Source organism: Echiichthys vipera, assembly GCF_963691815.1.
Source record: "Echiichthys vipera genome assembly, chromosome: 7".
Classification (NCBI taxonomy): domain Eukaryota; kingdom Metazoa; phylum Chordata; class Actinopteri; order Perciformes; family Trachinidae; genus Echiichthys; species Echiichthys vipera.
Genome location: NC_139832.1, coordinates 33,644,368 through 33,666,429, shown reverse-complemented (window position 1 = coordinate 33,666,429; position 22,062 = coordinate 33,644,368). Strand labels below are relative to the sequence as shown.

Here is a 22,062-nt window from a genome sequence, read left to right as displayed (position 1 = left end):
GGGGGCAGAGATTCCGTTCGTGGTTTGGACTGATTACAAGAACCTGTCATACATCCAGACGGCTAAGAGACTGAATTCACGTCACTTCAATTTGGACCTGCTGAGGAGGAGGAGACCGGGTCGGAGCACATCATTCCTGCGTCTTGCGTTATGGCTGCACTCACCTGGGATATTGAGTCTACAGTTAGACAAGTGCAACGCACTGATCCCGACCCCGGTGGAGGTCCTGTTTGTTCCTGCCAGTGTTCGCTACCAGGTGCTCCAGTGGGGGCATCCTTTTCATCATGCCTGTCATCCCGGGATCACCAGGACCCTGTCACTCCTGCGTCGTCACTTCTGGCGGAGGACTATCACTACGGATACCCGGGAGTTTGTCCTAGCCACTGTCTGCTCCCGGGGAAAAGCCTCTCATTGCCCTCAAGCTGGTCTTCTCCGTCCTCTTCCCGTGCCCGGTGGAGACGGCATCCCTTTTAGTGGACCATGTTTTCCGGCTCCATGGGATCCCTTTGGACATAGTTTCGGACTGGGGTCCCCAGTTCACTTCCCGTGTCTGGAAAGCCTTCTGTCCCCCTACGGATTGAGATGGCTGTGCCACGAGCCTTAACTGAAAAGTTGGAGTGGTAGATATGTTGTAGCCACCTACACCTGAGCCTAGCCATGCGAGTTGTTCTTTAGGTGGGTTTCCTGTAGGAAAATTACATCAGCCTGCAAGGATTTGAGGTGAGCGAGCACACGTCTTTTAAAAGGCTCATTAACGCTATTAACATTCCACAAGCAGAACCTTATGCCATCCCTCCCGTTGTTATTATTATGCATTATGTAGGGTGGTTGCAGGCATCCATCCTCAGACTCTCTCCCCACTCCACTGAGTATGTGTAACTATGAGTCAAATGACACTCCATCCGCCCCCCCACCCCTTCCCGTCCCCTTCCTACCCAAGACACAGAGAAACATAAAAACAAAAACGTCAGAAATGCGTGGTCTTACCTCTCTAACAGAGTAGAAACTCTAGCAACCGACTGTGGTTGAACTCTTAATCCTACAATAGCTAGTAGCCCCACAGTTGAAACATTTCCAACAAAACCTATTCAGTTACAAAAGGGATTAAGCATCCCCCATTAACAGCACTGAAAAGATTTGTAAACTTCCACTCAAAGCAGACCTCATTGGAACAAACACAAAACACAAAAAATTCCAGGGCTTACACTTATTCATAAACCCCTAAGATTAACAAGGAGTCCCCTCGTCGGAGTGACTTAAAGCAATGCTGTCTCTGTTGTGCAATAATGTCCAAGGAAATAATGTAACTCTTCAAAAATTAAATTGTTCCAGCTACCAAATTAAATTATTTCACATTTTAATAGTGCGGGGGGAACTGAAATCCTAATATTGATTAGGCATGAATGTGTACCTAATACTCTCAAATTCAATGACCACTCTGTATTGTGGCCAATATTGTGGCCATGGCCGTGGCTATGTTATTAGTATGTAATTGTCCATAGTTGTTCTTTCTTTGTTTTTGCTTACAATACCTCTGGTCTAGTTGTCGTTCAGCTCCAGTCTTTACCAGAAGTGAATTGGCCATGCCCTTAGAAGTGCAGCTCAGGTATGACCCCGATCAAAGTGGTGTTCAGCATATGGACGGGCCTCTTCAGGGTCTGTGAACGGGGTCTCTTTAACATTATGTGTCACTCTCACCTTGGCTGGGTACAGGAGACCAAATTTCACTCCAGGCTGGTCCTGCAACAACTTCCTGACCGGAGTGAAGGAATTCGCCGCCCTCGATATGTGAGACTTTGGAATTTCATGACTTTTTGCAGGATGCTCTCCAGCGTGTGACAATAGTGCACCTTTAGAATCAGGTGCCGAGGTGGCTCGTTGTCCCAGGGACACTGTCTCAGGGCTCTGTGGGCTCGGTCGATAACTGTTTTTTCATCCAGCTGTAAAACCTCCATAAGCAACTGGGCCACGAAATCCCTGGCCGTCTGGCCCTTTTCTTCCCCTTTCTTGACTCTCGCGATCCTCAAATTCTGACACTTGGATCGTCTCTCCAGGTCCAAACACTTTTCTGACAGTTGTTCAACTTGGCTGTGTAGCTGCTTTACCGTAGCTTCGAGGTTCACAGCGGTATCAGAAGTAGCATTAGCATTAGCTTCTAAACTTTGCAGCCTACCACTTTGGGAGTCTAGTCGGTTATCTACCACAACAAATCTCCTTCTGCTTTCAGAGCAGCCATTTCAGATCTCAAAGCCGTACTCAAATCAGCAATCCTCTTGTCAATTTTGTGGCAAATGTCCGACTTAGCTTGGGACAGCTCCACTTGCAGTGATGCTATGGTGGCCAACACAGCTAGAACATCCGTGCTCGGCGATGGCTCCCCTTCCCCCCCTGCCTTCCTCTTCGTCCGGCGTATCCCAGGACTTCCCCGCTCATGTTGGCATTTTTCACGGTGCAGAGGTCACTTGGAGAGTTTAAGAGGAAAAATACGGTAGCCGGTAGGTTGGAGGTTACACATGTTTTGTTTTAAATTACATTTTAACGTGAAATAGGTAGGAGTTACAACTAGACGCGTCCTATCTAGTCGCCATCTCGTCGCCATCTCGTCGCCTCTCTGTCCACTGCCATCTGTGTGAATGTCTGTGTGAATGGGTGAATGGGACAAATGTGTGTGAAAGCGCCTTGAGTCGTCAGAAGACTAGAAAGGCTCTATATAAGTACAAGTCCATTTACCATTTAACATGCCGATCTGTTCATTGATGTTTAACTCTCTAATTTGCAAGTGTCATATTTTGTAATTTCCTCTCTTAAAAAGTATTGTCTCAAGGACAGTATGTGTCCATGTATTTCTCTCTACTCACTGGTCCATGTGTCCAACAGGTACTTTGATCCAGTTGTCCGTCATGTTCTTATAGTAGTCAAACAGAGGAGTGACCTGGTTCCTCAGATAATTCTAAAAACAAGCAAGACAGAGTTAAGGAAATGTGATAAATATATGAAGATTAGAATCTTAAAATAAGTAACTTATTTGTGTTTTGGCTCGTTTTTATGCTGATATATTTGGCTAAAAGAAAGCACACCTGCATGGGACCATAGACCTCGCTGCGGTCAAACATGAGGTAGAAGAAGTCCAGGTTGCTCAGGGCTGACTCCCAGGGCACGTATTCTTTCTCCTTGTTCAGGTACTCTGTGGTACTGAGGGCCAGTACTGTGGTAATGATCTTTGCTCTTTGGGGTTACAAGATTGTGAAAACTTTACTAACAAACAAGTTAGGTCTCAGTAATTCAGATGATCATTCCCTTCATTACTAACATCATCTAATTAAAACTGTATGAGCAGGACTTACCTTGCTAGGTTAAAGGCATCATCCACCAACTGAGCTCTGTTGATCACTGGAAAAGCCTTGAAAAACAACACCAATAATCCCCATCAATATTTCCACAACAACTCAGATCAAGAAGCATGTTCATTATCAGCATAGGAAAGCAGATGTCACACATCACTCTAAGATATACCTTATGATTGGTACTCAGACCCTTTAGTAGTCTGTCCCAGTTGCTCAGATCATAGTTGACTCTGTAGTAACCCACCACGTTGAGGTTGGCCAGCACCCAGTCAGCCCCTGATGCCTTCATTAGATCAAATGTGACTACGGAAGAAACACAGGTAAGATTCAAAATTTGTCACATGCAAACATGCAAGATCCTAAATTAATTGTATTCTTCTAACAGTTTCAATATTGTTTAGTACTTGTCTTCTTGAGGTTATTCTCTGCAAAGACTCTGATGTTTGAGGTTTCTGCCAAGATATGAACCAGACTGTCAGACTTTGCAAGTTTATCTGGACTTTCAGATGTAGTACCATGCAATGGCTCATGCAATGAGATTGTCCTCACCAGTATAGTAGTTTAGTTTACTGCATGAGACAACCCTGCATTGGTTTTCAATTATGAACAATCACTTGGCCCACCCAGTGTATTTTTCTCATCATCTGTAGACTTTAAAGGTCTGTTATTCTTGTTGGGCTTGCTCAGGTTATATAGGTAGTTATTTGTGTATTTGAACACCCTATTCTCTGTTTGGTGCTTAGTTTTATGCTTGCACTGCTGCATTGCACAACTTGACTTATAGTTGATTCAGTCCAATCCTGGAAAAGTAGCTTATTTCTGAAGTCCTTTGACACTTACTTACAATGAGGCAAGATGTAAAATAAATATGAGTTGTCTTACTTTACATCTATTGCAAAATATGTTTTTATCTACACTTAGTGTCAGCACACAATTACTATATTGCTGGTATCTGGACATCCTACCTGATTTATCCTTCAGCCATTGTGGGGCCTGGCTGACTCCAGTCTTCATCCACTTGATTGGAACAATCCATTTATAGCTGAAGGATAAACAACATTGGACAACATTGAACAACATTAAACAACAATAAACAACATTGTTTTGTATCCCTGTCATATATTTGAAAAGGAAGCCTGTATCACTTTATCATAATGACATTAAAAGTAAAAAAACGATTATGAAATAATGAGTATAAAAAAGTCTTAGCAGCATAATTTTTAGTGAAACTAGAACCTTTAGTAGTATAAAATATATGAATAATGATATGAAAGTTAAGTAGTATTAGAGTAGCAGCAAAAGTAGAAATAGTTAAATGAGTTGTAATAATGTAGACATAATGGTAAATAGCAGTGGTAGTATTAAAGACAAACACAAAACAATTAATTAATTGATTAGTGGGAGGTAAGTATGAAAGAAAGGCAGTGTACAAACTTGAAGGGAGATTCAGCAGTGACTTTAGAGTCTGGATCCAAGAGAAAGTGTTCCTGGGATACATTCCCATTATAGGTATTTATGGTAACCACAGGAAATCCCATCTGCAGCACCCAGGTGTTCATGATGTTATGGACAGTGTCAGGCAGTTTGGTGCCACTGTTATTAACAGCCTGCAGACAAGAAAAACATTATGCAATAGTCACATATCAGAGATCCTTTTCATTAAAACATTAGCTTAATGTTCAAGTCTATTGAAAAGAACATGCCATCTGCAGATGATCCCATAGGTCTGTGTAGACTGCGTTCCCAAATGCAAACTTAGCAAGGTAGGTCTGCAGGGTGGAGAGAGAAAGAGCATTGATACAGTAGTGTTACATTGTTTTAAATTGTACATATTCTACATTTATGTCTCAATCAATTTCACATGAGTTGGTTACTGATTACTACTCATTGATGGCGATGTTCTCATGCCAAGTTTGAAGAAAATTATCCTGCTGGTTGAATTTCCTTCATATGTCACTAATAGAGAATAAATTTGCCAAGAAAGTGTACCCAAATCCTGTCAAGGATCCATTATGCAAGATTCTTTACTGTTTTAAATAAAAGGGGACTAAGCTTCACAATAGCATTTTCCTTCAAGTCCTTACCCTCAGTCCCTTTGTGAACACTTCATCAGTTAGGAAATCTGACAACATCCTCAGAACAGATGCTCCCTGAGGAAGAAAAAACATGACTTAACGTGCATGTGTAACATAGTTAAAAAGGTTCATGGTAAATAAATCCCACTAAATGGGACAACACTGCCATTTACAGTTCTAAAACCTGCCTAAGTAGTAAAGGATTATGGGTAAACCTCAAAGCAACGGAGGATTACATAGAGGTAACGTGTCTGAGAATGTCTGTGGACAAAAACAATGTTAACTTATTTCTTAAGTACTTAAAAGCTAAGCTGACTGTATTTGGTAGGATATAAATTATTTTGGATTAAGTTTGTCAAGTGTTTTTTTTATGTGTTTTGTTAGTGATTTCCCTCCAGTGTTTTCCCTCCAGTGTCGCTAGCTAAAAATAACATGCACCGTCTTTCCAAACAGAGCATGGGCTGTTTGTCCATGACAGATGATTGAACGCCACCATAATCTTTTGTTATATACGCTGGTACTTTTGTGTTAAAGAGATTGCAGTAATGTTGTGGTGTATTTACAACGTTATGTAAGTAAGTTACATCATTGTTAAAAAACAGTCCAGTTTAAAAAATGTATGATATATTTTAAATATGTCATTTCTTTGTTATTGTATTTTATTTTCATTCACAATTTAACAGGCAGATCGTTTAATTGTGTTTATTGTATTTACATAAGTTTAAATCTATACGATCACTGTATACTGTGTCCTTTAATTAATTTTGTAAGCATGAAAAATGTAAAACAAATTGTAACGAATGGGTAATCCAAAGACCAACGGAGGATTACATTGAGAGCATGCGCTGTTTTTCCACGAAAGATGATTGAACGCCACCATTATCTTTTGTTATATACGCAGAACGAATAAACGGCTGTTACCCAAACCTGATCAGCTCCGAGATTCATTTGGCCAGAAGACACCCCACAGAGAGTTCACACATCGACATAAAATGTTTTTCAAGATGGGTCTATGGCATTTATTACATATTTAAAAAGAGACAGAAAATAGATTTCTATGGGAAATAAATGAAATCCAAAATTGTATTGGATTTATACTGGGATCAGAAATTAGACTTTACCTTGCTGTATGATATAGCATCAAACAGCTCACTGATCTGTGCTGGTTTCTGGATGTCATCTTCTTTAGAGGACAGAGGGTGAGAAGAGGCCAGGGCATCGACAGCAAACACTCTGTGGACATCCCTGAGCACGATGAGGTCTGTCTATTATGAGACAAAAAAAGACAGTACGGCCAAAACTCCACAGATTAATGCCACCATCATCCTACATTACATTCATTATTGAGGCCATGATGTGGGAGGGAAATCCTTACCACATTCCAGTCTGGTTCAGCATTGTGTGCTCCCAGGTACTCAACATAGGATGCAAAGCCTTCATTCAGCCACAAGTCATTCCACCACCTCAGGGTCACCAGATTACCAAACCACTAAAGGCACAGCACAGAGAAAAGGTGTGATTGATATGCAATGCACAACTAAAAATAAATAAGAGTTAAAGCTGCTGACAGCCTTGAACAGGCCCTCGCACCCCGGTTATGTCAGTGGGGCTGGCAAGACGCTGGCAGAGCCATACATACATTCTAGCAACCATCAGAAACTGCATGCCTGACTTAAGAAGGCATTTTCTGCATAAGGTGCTCAGCAAATATTGTATTTACATTTGTGTATCACATCCAATGTGTACTATGTGGCACTAGAGAACACTGATTATACTACATCGTGTGGCTGTATATCATGTGTAAACGACACCAGGTAAATCTCATGTAAATCGCATAATGTCTGTCACATAAGGCTGACTTCCTGTTGTCGGTAGGTGGTGTTTTGACTGAGTATGGATGTGGAGAAGTGGTCAGGTCTTGACTCTCATCCAGAATGTGACATTTATGGCAGAATGTACAATGTAAAGTAAAGTTCAAACAGTTTACTGTGTCATGGTCAAAAAAGCAAATTGACAGGCTCACCAAGGTCAGCCTGTTCCAGTAAAAGACAAAAGCTTTGCAATTTGGCATTGTGAAGGTCGCAAGATTCTGCTGACATTTTAAAAGGATCTGTTGAAATCTCTAGAAGGAGTTCCGATAAGTTCCGTACCTGTAAAGTGCCTGAAATGACGTGTTGTCACATGACTTATGACATCATCATTCGAGTGTCACAATTAAGTGTCATATCAGTGGGAGGATTAAACCATCTACATTTGAAACAAATCTGATAATTTCTCTAGAAGGACATGAAAACCGCACAGAATTCAAAATAAAACCTACTCTGTAAAGTGTCCTGAGATAACTTTTGTTATGATTTGGCACTATAAATAAAATTGAGTAGAATTGAATTGAATCAAAACACACCACTGCTTCAAATTTCAGAAAGTAAACACAACCCTTACTGCCTGGTGGAAAGCTAATAACATCCTCAACACTCAACTATCTCCCTCTGCCCTCACTCCCATCTGGCACAACCAATGTTCAAAATAAATAACCAACCCATTAACTTCCCCACAAGGAAACAGAGAGGAGTAACCAGCCTGGGGCACCTTTGTTCTGGCAGCTCTCTCACACCTTCGATCTTCTCAATCAAACATTCAACCTACTGAACCACTGTCAGTACCAGTACCTACAGTTGAAAGAGGCCATAAAAAAAGACAATTGACTTTAGCACAAATGTATAAATTACTTTCTCACCATGACACCACCATCTCTATACCAGCACATAAATGGACTTCAGACTTAGAAATAGAACACAACGACATAGACTGGCAGACTATATGCAACAATACATTCTCCATGTTACTCAACTCTAAGACTCAACCCATTCAATACAAAATCATACACAGGATACACATCACCACTGACACAATGCACTAGCAACACGATAGCAACACCTGCACATACTGCCCCTCCACAATAGACAACCTCAACCTCAGCACCCCTTTCTCTCCCTCCATTGCTCTTTTAGGTGATCTCTCCTCTTTCACTGTACCACAACCTCTCCAAACTTTCAGAGCAACTTTGTTCTTACTAAGGCCTTCCTCATGTTTATGGGTGCTATGGAGCCAGCTAAACACAGATAAAGCAAATCACAGTATATGTTTGCAATGTTTAAGATTCAGATGTGTTTGCCAAGTTTTGTGCGCTTTTCAGTATAATATAGACGCTAAAAAGGTGTTTAAATGCTAATTAGGGGGCGCTATAGACCTGTTTGAACATCCATCCAAACTTTTGTGAGTTTTTGTGCATCTTTAAGGCCTCAAACATGTTCATAAAATAAAAATGGATGCCCAAAACCCCAGAGAATTTTTCAATATGTCAATATGTGGTTCAAGATGAGCACAATGATCTCTACAAATTCTATGAACATCTAAGTATTTTTTTTGCTAACTATGGCGTGCTTTTGGGGGCACTATGTAGCCCACTGACCATACAATTTTCGCCACTTCTGACCTGGGTGGCAGTTTTGGTGAGGTTTGGAATATCCGAAGCCCCGCAAAATGCAACGATGTTTGACACGTACTGTAGCCAGTAGAAAATGAACAAAGCAAAAGTGCTGTTTGGAAGTATTTAGCATACGAGGTTAACGATCAGGGAAAGGCTAAAGATGTAAACAAATGTGTCTGAAAAATCAACAAGACAGAAACAGTGGCAGCTGCTTTACCAACTCTATCTAATCATCAGAGACAATATGGAGCCAAGTCAGCAGAAACACAGAAAATAAACAGGACTGGAGCTGAAAATATTAACATGGACCAGATCTCTGAGCTCCACACACACAACATTTGACATATTTATATTCAGCCTACAGTGTTGTGTTTTCTTTCTTATTTTCACTGTCAGAAAACCTATTAAAAGTGTTGTTATTGATGTTGTTTGTATTGTTATAATCTTTATTTAAAAAATTCTGTTTTCTTCTTGTAATTTTCTCCCTGTGGTATCAAAAATAGTATTGAGTATCAAGTATTTTCCTGGGTATCGGTATTGACTTTGAAATTTTAGGATTATGACAACCCTTATAGATATTGGCCTGTAATTGTTATGAGTATTTGTGTTTTTTAAACAGGAGTTGGATAACAGCGGTTTTAAAAGATATGGGCACAAAATCCAAGGAAAGCGATATATTAATGATATAACGGATAGATCTACTTATTACAGGAAACAGTTATTTTAAAAAGGTTAGATGGTATTGGAAATAGTATGCAGGTTGTAGGTTTGGAGGACTGGCAAGAGCCTCAGGGAAAATGGTTTCAAACTATGAAAGACCACAGTTGGTCTAACTCTCAGTGCCAGTAGGATATTGGAGAATCCGTATCCAACATTCTGAGATGAGTGTGGACTAGTGAAAGTATCTTTAATTGGGTTCACCTGATTCAACTTGGACTTGCTCTAAAGGACGTGAGACGTTTGACATTCTACTCAGACTTTCTTAAAGGTCTTCACAAGCTTCTCTTTTTGCGCTGATTAATTTCAAATTTATTTTCGTCACTTAATTATTTTCCAAACTGATTAAAGCGAACAACACAGTATCAGCAGAAGTTGAAATACACTTACTGATAAATATTGATTAATGGTGATGTTCTGGTGCCACATTTAAGAACATAATCCTACTGAAAGGACTGAATGTTATTAGATGCATTCTGCCATGGTACTAATAGAGAGTTAAGTTGCCAAGAATATGTATATTATTATTATATATAATAATAAGTGATACAGGTTGCAGTATTAAAACCTAACCATGTGAGCCAGTTCATGAGCGATGATGGTAGCAATCCTCTCCTTGTTGGAGTTGGAGGAGAATTCTTCATCATAGAGCAGTGCAGTCTCTCTGTACGTGATCAGGCCCCAGTTCTCCATGGCTCCAGCATTGAAGTCTGGTAGAGCTATCTGATCTGCATTGGGAAATATATTATTTGCAGTTGATTACCTGTAGAGTTACTACTGCTTAGAAGTTGACCAAGTCAGTTCTTACTGCACCAGTGTTAAAACATGTGATCTGGAAGGAGGATGACTGAATTAGAAATATGACAATGAAACAATGTTACAAAATCAGGAAATGCACTGTATGAGTTGGCCAACAAAGAACGGATGATGATGATGGATTACAACTATCGTTAGACACAAAAATCAAGGTTTTTTTTGTAATAGTTAACGTGATAACGTGATCTTCTCAGATGCCCATGAAATGTAAAAAAATTGAAAGATGCATGTCATTGGTGTAATGAGCATATAGACTGGAGAATAAAATTAGAGAACAAAGTATTAATACTTGATTTAATCTGAATTTTTTAATTGTTTATATTTTGATAGAATATCAGCTGTGTCTATACCACTGCTGTACTAGCATGTTTTTTAAATAACCAAGGCACTTCGACAAAAACCTTTATTTTGTGAAAAAAGCTGTGAACAAAATTAGAGAAACATTGCGTCAGAAGAGAAGATTTCAACAATGTTTTTGTCGGGATTCCATTCCTGACAGTCATCCCCTCCTTCCTTTTGTGCTTGTGTTTGTCTTCCTCTGTCTGTTGTTCCCTGCATGTTTCTCCCCTCTCTGTGTTTGTCTGTCTGGAGCTGGGAGGCGTGGTTCCGCCCAGCTGTATCCAGTTCCACTGATTACCTTCCCTGCAGCATAAGAAGCGGGATGTGGGACACATTCGGCGCCAGACCGTTTTCCGTTGGTAACTTCTCATCGGTTGGCCCCTGTTCTTTGTTGATGGTATTTTCCCTGCTTGTATATTTGTTTGATAATTATTTTTTCCTTGTTCCCTTTCGTTTTAGTTTCCCGAGATCCCGTTCCTGCCTTCCCTCAACCGTCTCCTCACGTTTTGTTTTGTTTCCATTCTTCTTCAGTCTCTTCCACAGTTCAGTAACTGTGGTGGGTTTCTTAGACATTACTTTGTTGTCAAAGATTTTTCAGAGTTTCTCTATGGGGTTTAGAGACTAACACTTTCTGCTCCAAAATTTAACTGACTTCTTTACACACTTTGGGTTCAGTCATTCTCTGTCTGATGCTGAACATAATGTTTCCCATCAGACCCAAATAAATTGAACTTTAGCAATGTCATGTCATGGTTTGGGGGGGTGCGAAACGGATTAAACAGTTCCTTGAAGCTGATAATATTGAAACAATGAAATGACCAGCCCAGAGCCCAGATCTAAACCTCACAGAGAATCTCTAGAAAATCCTTGGAAACACAGTAATGACTAAGAAACCCACTACAGTTACTGAACTGTGGACGAGAATGAAGAAGAATGGACCAAGATCAAACCAGAGCAGTGTGAGAAACTAGTGATGTCCTATGGGTGCAGATGTGCTGAAGTCATTCAAAGCTGTGACCTCTACACATCCTGTTCATTTTTTAATCCTTTAGCCCGAAGAAAACATTGTTGAAATCTTCCCTTCTGACACAGTGGTTACTGTTCTCTAATTTTGATCACTGTTTTTCTCACAAAATAAAGGTTTTTGTTAAAGTGCCTTGGATATTTAAAAACAAAACAAAAAAACATGCTAGTACAGCAGTGTTATAGCCACAGCGGAAAATAACAATATTTCAAAACAAATCAAGTATTAATACATGTTCTCTGATATTGATCTCCAGTGTAAGTCTTGCACCAATAAACAACAAAACAGATAAAGGATGAGCATTTTATATGGTGTTTAGAAAGGCTAACACAGCTGTTTATTGAAGTGGCCATGAATCTCTAAGTCTACAAAAAAAAAAGTATTTTGGGGGTTGACCATGAAAATGCACATGATGGCAATAAATATGATTGCAAGAACTAGACCACTGAGAGGGGTGGAACAATTAATCCCATGTCATATTGATGTATACCTCGGTAGGTGTACTGCATTAGTTAAAGATTCTCTGTGTAACTTTTAGAAAACTCTAGTTATTAGCGACATTGGTGGCTGTTAGTGAACTGCACGCCTGATGCAGACACAGTCCATAGCTGCAAATGATTACCGACCAAATAGTGAGACTGAACATAATTGGCCGCCATCATGTTGATAGAATTCTGTAAAATTAGTTAAAAAATCACATTTACAATATCACTAGTTTGCAATCAGCTATAGCCACAAAGCAACCGACAGCAGATTTATGCCGTGCAGTCAAGCTACAGCCAGCTTTGGTTTTGGTGAGCTGCAATTAGCAAGCAAGCTAACGTTAGCCAGCTAGATGTAACTTGCTACACCACATGGATATAGCATTGGTTGCTTTGTAACGTTAGCTGATAAGGTCATTTGCAAGTGGCAAGCCAGCCAGACCAGTCCCGGAAGTCTGGATGAATTAACTGATGTTATCCACCTAAGGCAGCATTTTGCTAAGTCAGATAGCAAGCAATCCATCTGCAATTAGCAAGGAAGCTAACATTAGCAGCCAGTTTCAAGCTAACATTGGCTCAGTGTTTCCTATAGGATTTTTATCAGCACCAGGAGAAAGGGGTTTGTTACACCACAATTGACACCACACTACAGAGTCCACACACGGTGGATCAGTCCGAATCCAACTCCCTGCCAGAGGACAGCCGGCAACCTTAGTTCCATCTTTAGGCTGCCACTGCAAAATTGATAACAGAAGAACAGCATGTGTAGACTCTGCTGGTTCATTTGTTGACGTGAGCAGACTCCATTCTATGCTATCACTGTTGGCTGTAGGCGAACTGAAGTGACGGATGGGACTGGAAGAACAAGACATCGTTTGGAGTTTCGCAAAAATCATGTCCCTAAATCTTTACATAAAAGTCATTCCACAGACTGTTATAGGAAACTAAGAAAGTCTGTGAAGGTTAACCCATTGCAAATAAAAAAATATTAATGCATGTAAAATGTGACACACAGGTACTTTTATGGAGCTGGAGGAAAAGTAATTAACAAACATACATGCAAAAAAGAGGACACGAAAATGAATCATTGTTTCAGGTCATCATGTGTGGTGGACTTACCGGACTTGGGCAGAGGGTATGTGGAATTATAAAATTCCTCAAAGAACTTAAGGATGGGTCCAGTTTTGTTAAGGGCATACTCCCCTTGCCCGGCAGCAATAGCACTCTTTCTGGCGAAGATTCGGATCTAAAACATCCAATAATAAACACAATAAAACACATTATACATTATTCACATTGCTGTTGCTTGAATACCATTGTCAGAAAACCATGGAATCTCTGGGGTTTAAAATTGATATAACACCTTTAATTGCATTATATTAACACTATGTGTAGATATTTTATTAGATTTATAGTATCTCCAAAATTGTTCTGAATGCATAAGTTCTGTTTGTAGAATAATGAGAGAATCTAGCTGAAAATTGATGCTGTCGACAGATGTGATGCTTATTGATGCTGTGTTGTTTCAGCCTCATCTTACTATATTAAATCTGTACATTATTTACTGCAACAGTGTATTGTACATATATTACCACTGGATGGCAACACAGTAACACATTTTCAATCCTACTATAGGTTTAACTGACAATTCGTTTTAAATAGTCCACTTGGCTTAATCTAAACCATTCATTACAATGACATCACTTGGATGAGCACAAGAATGTTTAACCTTTTGTTTTACTTGAATGGAGAATGGCTGGGCTGTTTGTTAGGAATGTGGTGACCTGGGGATTTGGGGAAGAAAGTTGCATGACTCAACTATCTATCAACTGGGTTGAGTGCTATTTGGCTCTATAACAACACCAGGGTTTGTAACTTTAAACTCAGAATTAGGAAAGTTCTTAAATTAAATCAATTAAGGTAGACCAACTACTGTAGTTTTATCCAACTAATACAATCCAAGTTCCAATGTAGTCAGGAAGTTATGTAAACCGTAAATAAAAACAGAATTGTCACAGTTCAGCCATCTACTCCGAGTACTTTTCCATTGATCCCGCCTCTGTCCCACTCAGCCTGCCAGCCACACCCACCTCATCAGTCTCACTCAACTCACCTGTGCACACAGCCCAGTAGATATTCACCAGCTCCACACTCACTCCTCTGCCAGATACTCTTTGCCATGCGAGACTCTCCAGCGGTTTCCTACCTGACTTCCTGCTACCGACCTTGCCCGTCACAGATTCCTCTGCTTTGTCTGGTAATTACCTCAGCCTTCTGTCCCTGACCAAGATTTTAGCCCCTGCCTTCCTGGTTCCTTTTTGCCTGTTTTCTTACTGCTTGCCTGGTTATATTGTTCTGCTGCCTGCTCCTCATCGGATTGTCTGCCTGCGCTGTTGTCTCCCTAGTACCGAACCTCTGTCTGCCTTGACCAAACCCCCTGCCACTGCGTTATTGACCTGTTTGCCTGTCTGCCTGAGTTTCAGTAAACAGTTTGACTTTCTCCACTTGTTATTTGTCTTTTGTGCTGCAATTGGGTCCATACATCACCTGTTACAATTATACAATGATTTGCAAATCATTTTCAACCTACATTCAATAGAATACACTACAAAGACAAGATATGTAATGTTCAAACTGATAAATTGTGCAAGGCCCAGACGACATGAAGGGGGGAAAGAAGTGACATTCGGGGCCGCAGAGTCGCAAGCTCAAACACTGGACACCCTCTTCAGGTGGACTAGTTTGAAAATATATATGGGAACGAGCTAGAAGCTTGTTTCAGTGAGCCATGCATTCATCCTCAAAAAAACCCACTGGAGTTGTGGAAGTCCAATAGGGCAAAAACTGAGCGTTTTGTCAAAGCAGCAGCTGGTGATACCTGCCACCTCTGTGCCAGAGGAGCACCTGTTCTCCACAGCTGACTGATCTTTAACAGAATGGGAAGGAGAATTTAATAAGGTTTTTGGAAGGAAACAATGTTTTGAAAGGGGATTGGTGACTGTTTTGATTGACAATAGCATTAGCCCTCAAGGAATTGAGTTTAACAACTCTTCCATGCAAAGTGAAAGCCATATATCAGAAACACCAGCTTTTTCTCTGGGCCTGAGCTCATCTGAGATGGACTGACCCAAAGTGTAAAAGTGTGCTGTGGTCTGACGAGTCCACATTTACAATTGTTTTTGAAAAACATTGACGTTGTGTCCTCCACGCCAAAGAGAAAAAGGAGCATCCAGATTATGAATTCAAAATTCAAAGCCAGCATCTGTGATGGTATGGGGGTGTGTTAGTGCCCATGGTGCCATGGGCACTAACACACCCCCATCTGTGAAGGCACCATTAATGCTGAAAAGTACATACAGGTTTTGGAGCAACATATGCTGCCATCCAAGCAACGTCTTTTTCAGGGATGTCCCTGCTTATTTCAGCGAGACAATGCCAAGACACATTCTGCATGTTTTGCAACAGGCTTTGTAGTAAGAGTGCAGGTACTAACTGTTTTTTTTGTATGTTTATCTATTGTTGTTTTTCTATCTAATACATTTAAGCTTTTACTGCAATGCACACTGAGTTTACCTGTGTATGAAATACACCTGACTTACCAGAACTCCATCAATGGTGTTATTTATGTAGGCAAAGTCACTGACAATGAACGCTAACAGGTAGGTCGACATTTTCTCAGTTGGCTCAAAAGATGTCTTCAGCACATTGTAATCACCAATCGTGACACTGCTTGATTCTGTAGAAGAGAAATTAAATTTAATAGAACAAAATATTTAGTTTGTAATCCCTTTCACTTAGTTTGAAATTCAGGTTTTTTGTAAATATGTCACTTTAACACACCCTGTTGTCCACAGTCTTAGATCACCCTAGAAATATGTTGCATCCACTTGTAAAACAAAAGGATCAGCATTGTCCTCATTGATTCAGTTGATCTATCCTTGCAATCCAACTAACCTTTTTCCCCGCCATTGGACAAGGCAACAGTTCCATGATCATGGATCAGCGTAATGTAGAAAATGGCTTTCAATGCTGGCTCGTCAAAACAGGGGAAAGCCTTCCTGGCATCTGTCGGCTGCATCTGAGTAGTAGCAACAACCCTAAAAGGAAACAGACAAATTAAACTAACAACCCAACATCAACATTAATGGAATTTATTTGGATTTGTTAACATTGGTCATTGCTGACGACTGCATGTTCCAAAACTTCCAGCACTCACTTTTGCTCAAGTTATGTTTCAAGGCATATCATCCGACATCAAATACACATACTTTTTCACTCCATCCTCCATGTATTCGCTCCTATAGAAGCCTCCCAGGTCATTAGCCAGCTCTCCAGTAAATTTGGTGTGCAGGTGGTACCTGTGGTCCTTAATCAGTTTACCATCCAGCTGTAGGACCAGGTACTGGGTTAGATTCTGGAGCCAGGAAGATTTGACTGAGGGGGCTTTAACCCCTCCAGTGACTGAGATGAGACTTGCCAGGTGGTTATTCTCATCTTTGGTGTAGTTCAGTTTATTGGAGTGGATGAGAATCAGGTCAGTGTCCTGAACACACTCAAACTCCACACTGGATTCACCTAAAACAACATGAAATAACTTAAACTGTGATCTGCGGTAGTCACCACGGTAGCTAACACTCACACTAAACTCAGCTCTACATAACCCATTTGCTCAAATTAAAATTTTCTGACTGCCTTTCTAAAGATGGTGGCAGTCATCCCAAAGGATCATTAAAGAGAAGTCCAAGTATAACTGGAAATCTGAATACAAGCTTTAATGGTTCCCAAACCTTTCCTCCTTGTGACCCATTAAAACAAAGCAATGTCCACTCAAAAACCCTCAGCACTAGTTGCATGTCACTGAGTTGCAAGCGGTTTAACCCAACAGTGATTTTTTCCTTTTATTTGAAAAAGGCTTTCAAATGATTCAGTAATTTACAAGGGAATAAACTTAGATTACAGAAAAGTCTGAATAAGTGAAAAAGGATTTTGTGCTGCAAAAAAATATGTGCTTAAACTTTTGCTACCCGTGCCTTCTGCAGCCTCCAGATTGGGAAACGGTAGCCATCAACCATGTATTTACAAATTTGGTGATTTGGGTTTTGTTTTTTTTTCTTTCGAGTTGAAACACTTTTCTTACTTCTTAAGTCTTAAATGTAAGAACAAGGTGGCGGTGACAGGACATAAAACAGTGATGGATAAATATTTCAAAAAAGAAAACTGTGGACTTCAAACTGGGCCCTGGATAAAATTTTAACCCAGATGAAGAGCCTCTTATGGTCAAAAGAAAGCAAAAATGGTGAGCTCAAGGTAATCAAGCAAAAGTTATTTTTTGCTTGGATTTACTTTCGACTGGGGATCCAACTGCAACGACTCAGTTATGCTTGGTGTGTGAGGAAAAGATATCCAACAGTGCCATGGTCCAAAGCAAGCTTAAACGCCATCTCCAAACAAAACACCCGTCACTTCAAAAGAAAAACAGACTATTTTTGTTCACCTGCGTGAACAAATGACTTTAATAAGAAAAACCACTAGCTGAACTCGTAGCCAAATCAAAAAAGCCACATACTGTGGCAGAGACATAAATTCTACTTGTAATGCCTGCAAAGCCATTGTCAATGAGATGCTCTGCCTTGACACGGTTAAAGAAGAAGCCAAAGTCCTTCAAGAACAAGGAGGACTTCAGTGGGAAACCTGCACACGTGTCTGCACTGATGGAGCAGCAGGTAGGGCACCGCAAAGGCTACGTTGACAGAGTGAAAGAGGGACACCCAGATGTTGTTGTAACGCACTGTTTTTTTGTGTTGCAACTCACTCGTTGGCAAGACTTTACCAGTAGACCTAGCTCCTGTGTTGGATGATGTTGTGTGCATGGGTAACTTTGTAAAGATAAGACCTCTGAAAAGCCGCATATTTGCATTATGGAAATGGGAGCGGAGCATAAAGCCTTATTGCTCCACATGAAGGTCTGATGGTTGTCCAGCAGCAAAGTATGTGGCACATGTGTATGAACTGTGGGAGGAACTAAAAGTTTTTTTGACAGATGAGAGGTGCGATGACGCAAAGCTGCATGGATCTGATGAGTGGTGTGTAAGGCTGGCATTACCTGGCTCTGCCAGATGAATTGATTCTCATTTGCTCAGCATATCCATCTGGGAACTCTGGTTTGGATATCTTTTGGGAAGGGGCGAAAATATTGGTTGCTGATTTGATAAACCATCTGTTTATCACCAACAAATGGCCGAATCAACCTGTTCGTATGGCATATGAACAGAGCGTTGAGGCAAAGCTCAGAAAGTAAATAACATATCGGTAAAGGATATTTGCTGTTTGTGTAACACAAATGTACGGATAAAAGGCACAATTTCAGGTGCCCGGTCCATATTCCAACAGAAGACAAAAAATGTTAACGAGTGGCTAACAGAATTAGGGCTACCGCTGTCTGAAAATGTGTCTAGATCAGGTACCCTTCCTATTCATTTTTTAATCCTTTAGCCCGAAGAAAACATTGTTGAAATCTTCTCTTCTGACACAGTGGTTACTGTTCTCTAATTTAGATCACTGCTTTTTTTCACAAAATAAAGTTGTTTTTTTTTAAGTGCCTTGGTTATTTAAAAAACTCACTAGGACAGCAGTGGTATAGACACAGATGATATTCTATCAGATACAAAAACAATCAAAAATAACATTTCAGAATAAATCAAGTATTAATACTTTGACCTCTAATTTTGATCTCCAGTGTATCTCTGCAGCAGTTTCTGGAAAGAACATGACTTTTCTACCTTTGGAAAGTTTTTGGTTGACTGCTGCCAAGGAGTTCACCATTCTGGCAAAACCATTTTCTTTATATATGTGTACTGTTCATTGACGTTTAAATCTCTAATTTGCAAGTGTCATATTTTGTTATTGCCACTCTAAAAAAGTATGATCTCTTGTATGTGGATCTGGAGTGGAACTTTAAGCTAAATAAACCATAAAACCTTAAAAACATGATCTAAAAAACACACAAAGTTAAAGAGCTGTTTTTCCTGATTTCAGAACAATTAAGGTGTTTCATATAAATATCAAATAAATAGCAATGCTGTTTAAAGAATAAATGTGGTGCTGCAAGGAATATACCAAATAAGACTTTAAGTAAATTGTTTCTCTGCTTAAAATGACCATAAAATGTAGTCCATTCTGGCAACGGCTCTTTCTAAGCAGCTTAATGGAAATCTTGAATGTCACCCTTTTTAAAAAGGTCATTGAGAGCAGTTTTCCCCTACATTATGTGCTATTCAAAGTAATACGAAATACCCTTGATCCAATTTATTTTGAGGTTCATGAGTCTATGATGTCTAACAGCACATCAAAGGCCCTGGACATGCAGCACCATTATGTTGTCTGTGTTAAGGAGAGACTGTCTCGGTGTGTATAGACCATGGTTAACTCACATGTCCCTGACTATCCCATGTCAGGGTTGTTATTAGGGATGAGTGAGTACAGCGTGTGTGTGTGTGTGTGTGTGTGTGTGTGTGTGTGTGTGTGTGTGTGTGTGTGTGTGTGTGTGTGTGTGTGTGTGTGTGTGTGTGTGTGTGTGTGTGTGTGTGTGTGTGTGTGTGTGTGTGTGTGTGTGTGTGTGTGTGTGTGTGTGTGTGTGTGTGTGTGTGTGTGTGTGTGTGTGTGTGTGTGTGTGTGTGTGTGTGTGTGTGTGTGTGTGTGTGTGTGTGTGTGTGTGTGTGTGTGTGTGTGTGTGTGTGTGTTATACCACTACTACCTTTGTGTCAGACACTCAGTTACAAAAAACAAATCTCCGACAGTCAGAGACGTAACATGACTCCCATTTTACCAGGCAGCAGGTCTGGATGAACTCACATTTACAGAACTCTGCTGTTAATAAGTGAGTACAAACCTGAAGCTGAAGAAACTTAAAAGCGGCGTACTGACAAACATATAACAGATGTAGACACAGTCCGATAATGAGGATTTCATTCAATCTGAGCACAGATATTGATGCGTATTACTTGTACATTACTCGTACACGTCAAAAGTGCTTTATCCGTATCGGATACTCGTTTCAGCCGAGTAACCGGCTCATCTCTAGTTGTTACTACGGAGTTTATATTGTAAATAGAATTGAAGGACCTCAAAAAAAACTTGCAGGATTACTCCTAACTTTAACTGAGATAAACGAATGCACAAACCTGTATGGAGGTTAAGAAGTGGACACAAGGACTAAATACTATACTAAATTGTATAGAAATTAAGAAGCAATGTAGTGCTTTATATTAGGCCATTAAACTGTTATAAAAAAGTCAAGATAAATGCTGATTTTCTTCACATCTTATTGTCTTTAACATTTGACCTTCTTAACGCTGTGACTTATCCACCTTCGATGAGTCTTTATCTCCATCCCTTTTCCTCTCAAAGCAATACATCCAATCTGCTGCTGGTTTTAAGTTTTGTTTACCGAGTATGAGGAGTATAGATTCAGTTCATGAAAACCAAGTCAATGCAACTACTCTGTATGAAAGAAAGCTGTGGACAAGGACAGCAGCTGCAGCAAAACGTACTTTAGTCACCTTAAGAAAAAACGCCCATCTATAAAATCAGACAGTCCTCTCCTTTGGCATTATATTTTCTCAACAGCTGTTCAACGCCAAACTTACCATGGTTTATAGCATACAAAAATAACAATTATAACAGCAACAATGTAATTCCTTTCACTGTGGAGATAGGAGGATCCTTGTATGAACTAGAGTACACATAAGAAGACCTTCTGCAGGGGGACACTGAATAGCTGGAAGAGAGGCAAAGCTGAGGATCAGAGATCAGTTTTACAGTCATAAAGCCTTACCTGTAAAGACATAGAGTCCAGTTGTTGAATCTGGAGTCAGACGCGGCCACAAGGTCACATTATAGTGGTCCGGCACCAGGCTTTTGGGCAGCCGATACTTGTCCCAAGGTTCATTGGATGGGGAAGGCGTTGTGACGGGGGGTTTAGATGTTGTGCCTCCATCCGTTGGTGAGACCTGATTATTTTTTGCCTTTTCTTGTGAGTAAACAACAGACAGAGCAATGATAGTAGCCAGGGCTCCTGCACACAGGATGATGGCCACTATCCCAACAGCTTTGCTGATGTAGAACCCTTTCCCCATGTTGTCTGCCTGTATTGGATCCCTACACTGATACAGTGCATATAAGGGTAGAAGGTGAACTTCTATATGCGTCCTTGGGTAACATCTCCCCTCCCATTCAATCCACCAGGTGATACATTAACAGTGGGATTGTAAATACCAGTCTCATCTGGGGGAGACTAAATTGGCTACTAAACTATAATTCTATTGTACAGTAATGCACACTAAAAGCCCAGATATGGGATAACTCAGGTTTTCAGAAGTTCATCAAAGGAGGGAGTATAGAGTTTTTCAAGAATATTTATGAATAGAATCTCTTTCTGCATTTTGTCACTGAAATATTTGAAATGTGAACCTTTTTAAGTAATGCTTGTGTAAATCATACCCCCACATTACAATATGATAGCTCATGGGGAATAGTTTGATATTTTCGGGAATACAGTTAGCTGATAATTTTAATGAGAAGATCAATACCATGTAAAATATTTAGCTAGTGCCAGCAGTAGTTAGTTTAGGTTAGCATCAAGAATGGAAATAGGTTAAAAAAAAAAAAACCTCATCTCTGTGTCACTCTCTGCATCAATGTTTTTATTGTGGTCGACTTAGTTGTAGTGTACGTAGAGATGGGGCAACTGATCAAAGTGGGGAGTTAGTACGAAACT

The 22,062-nt window shown here is 40.2% G+C and overlaps 1 protein-coding gene across 1 annotated transcript in view; it reads right to left on the bottom strand.

The window, feature by feature from the left end:
- Positions 1–21,421, bottom strand: part of LOC310949498 (aminopeptidase N-like) — a gene marked incomplete at both ends in the record, with an annotated part of 30,227 nt that extends 8,806 nt beyond the window's left edge. Inside the window, 16 exons of the mRNA XM_083916971.1 lie at positions 2,859–2,950; positions 3,078–3,225; positions 3,345–3,400; positions 3,514–3,647; positions 4,310–4,386; positions 4,779–4,951; positions 5,048–5,113; positions 5,429–5,494; positions 6,541–6,684; positions 6,795–6,908; positions 10,200–10,354; positions 13,407–13,533; positions 15,887–16,023; positions 16,242–16,384; positions 16,556–16,862; positions 21,121–21,421. Coding sequence (XP_083773097.1) covers positions 2,859–2,950; positions 3,078–3,225; positions 3,345–3,400; positions 3,514–3,647; positions 4,310–4,386; positions 4,779–4,951; positions 5,048–5,113; positions 5,429–5,494; positions 6,541–6,684; positions 6,795–6,908; positions 10,200–10,354; positions 13,407–13,533; positions 15,887–16,023; positions 16,242–16,384; positions 16,556–16,862; positions 21,121–21,421 — 2,240 coding nt within the window. The remainder of the gene's footprint in view (positions 1–2,858; positions 2,951–3,077; positions 3,226–3,344; positions 3,401–3,513; positions 3,648–4,309; positions 4,387–4,778; positions 4,952–5,047; positions 5,114–5,428; positions 5,495–6,540; positions 6,685–6,794; positions 6,909–10,199; positions 10,355–13,406; positions 13,534–15,886; positions 16,024–16,241; positions 16,385–16,555; positions 16,863–21,120) is intronic.
- Positions 21,422–22,062: the final 641 nt, after the last annotated feature.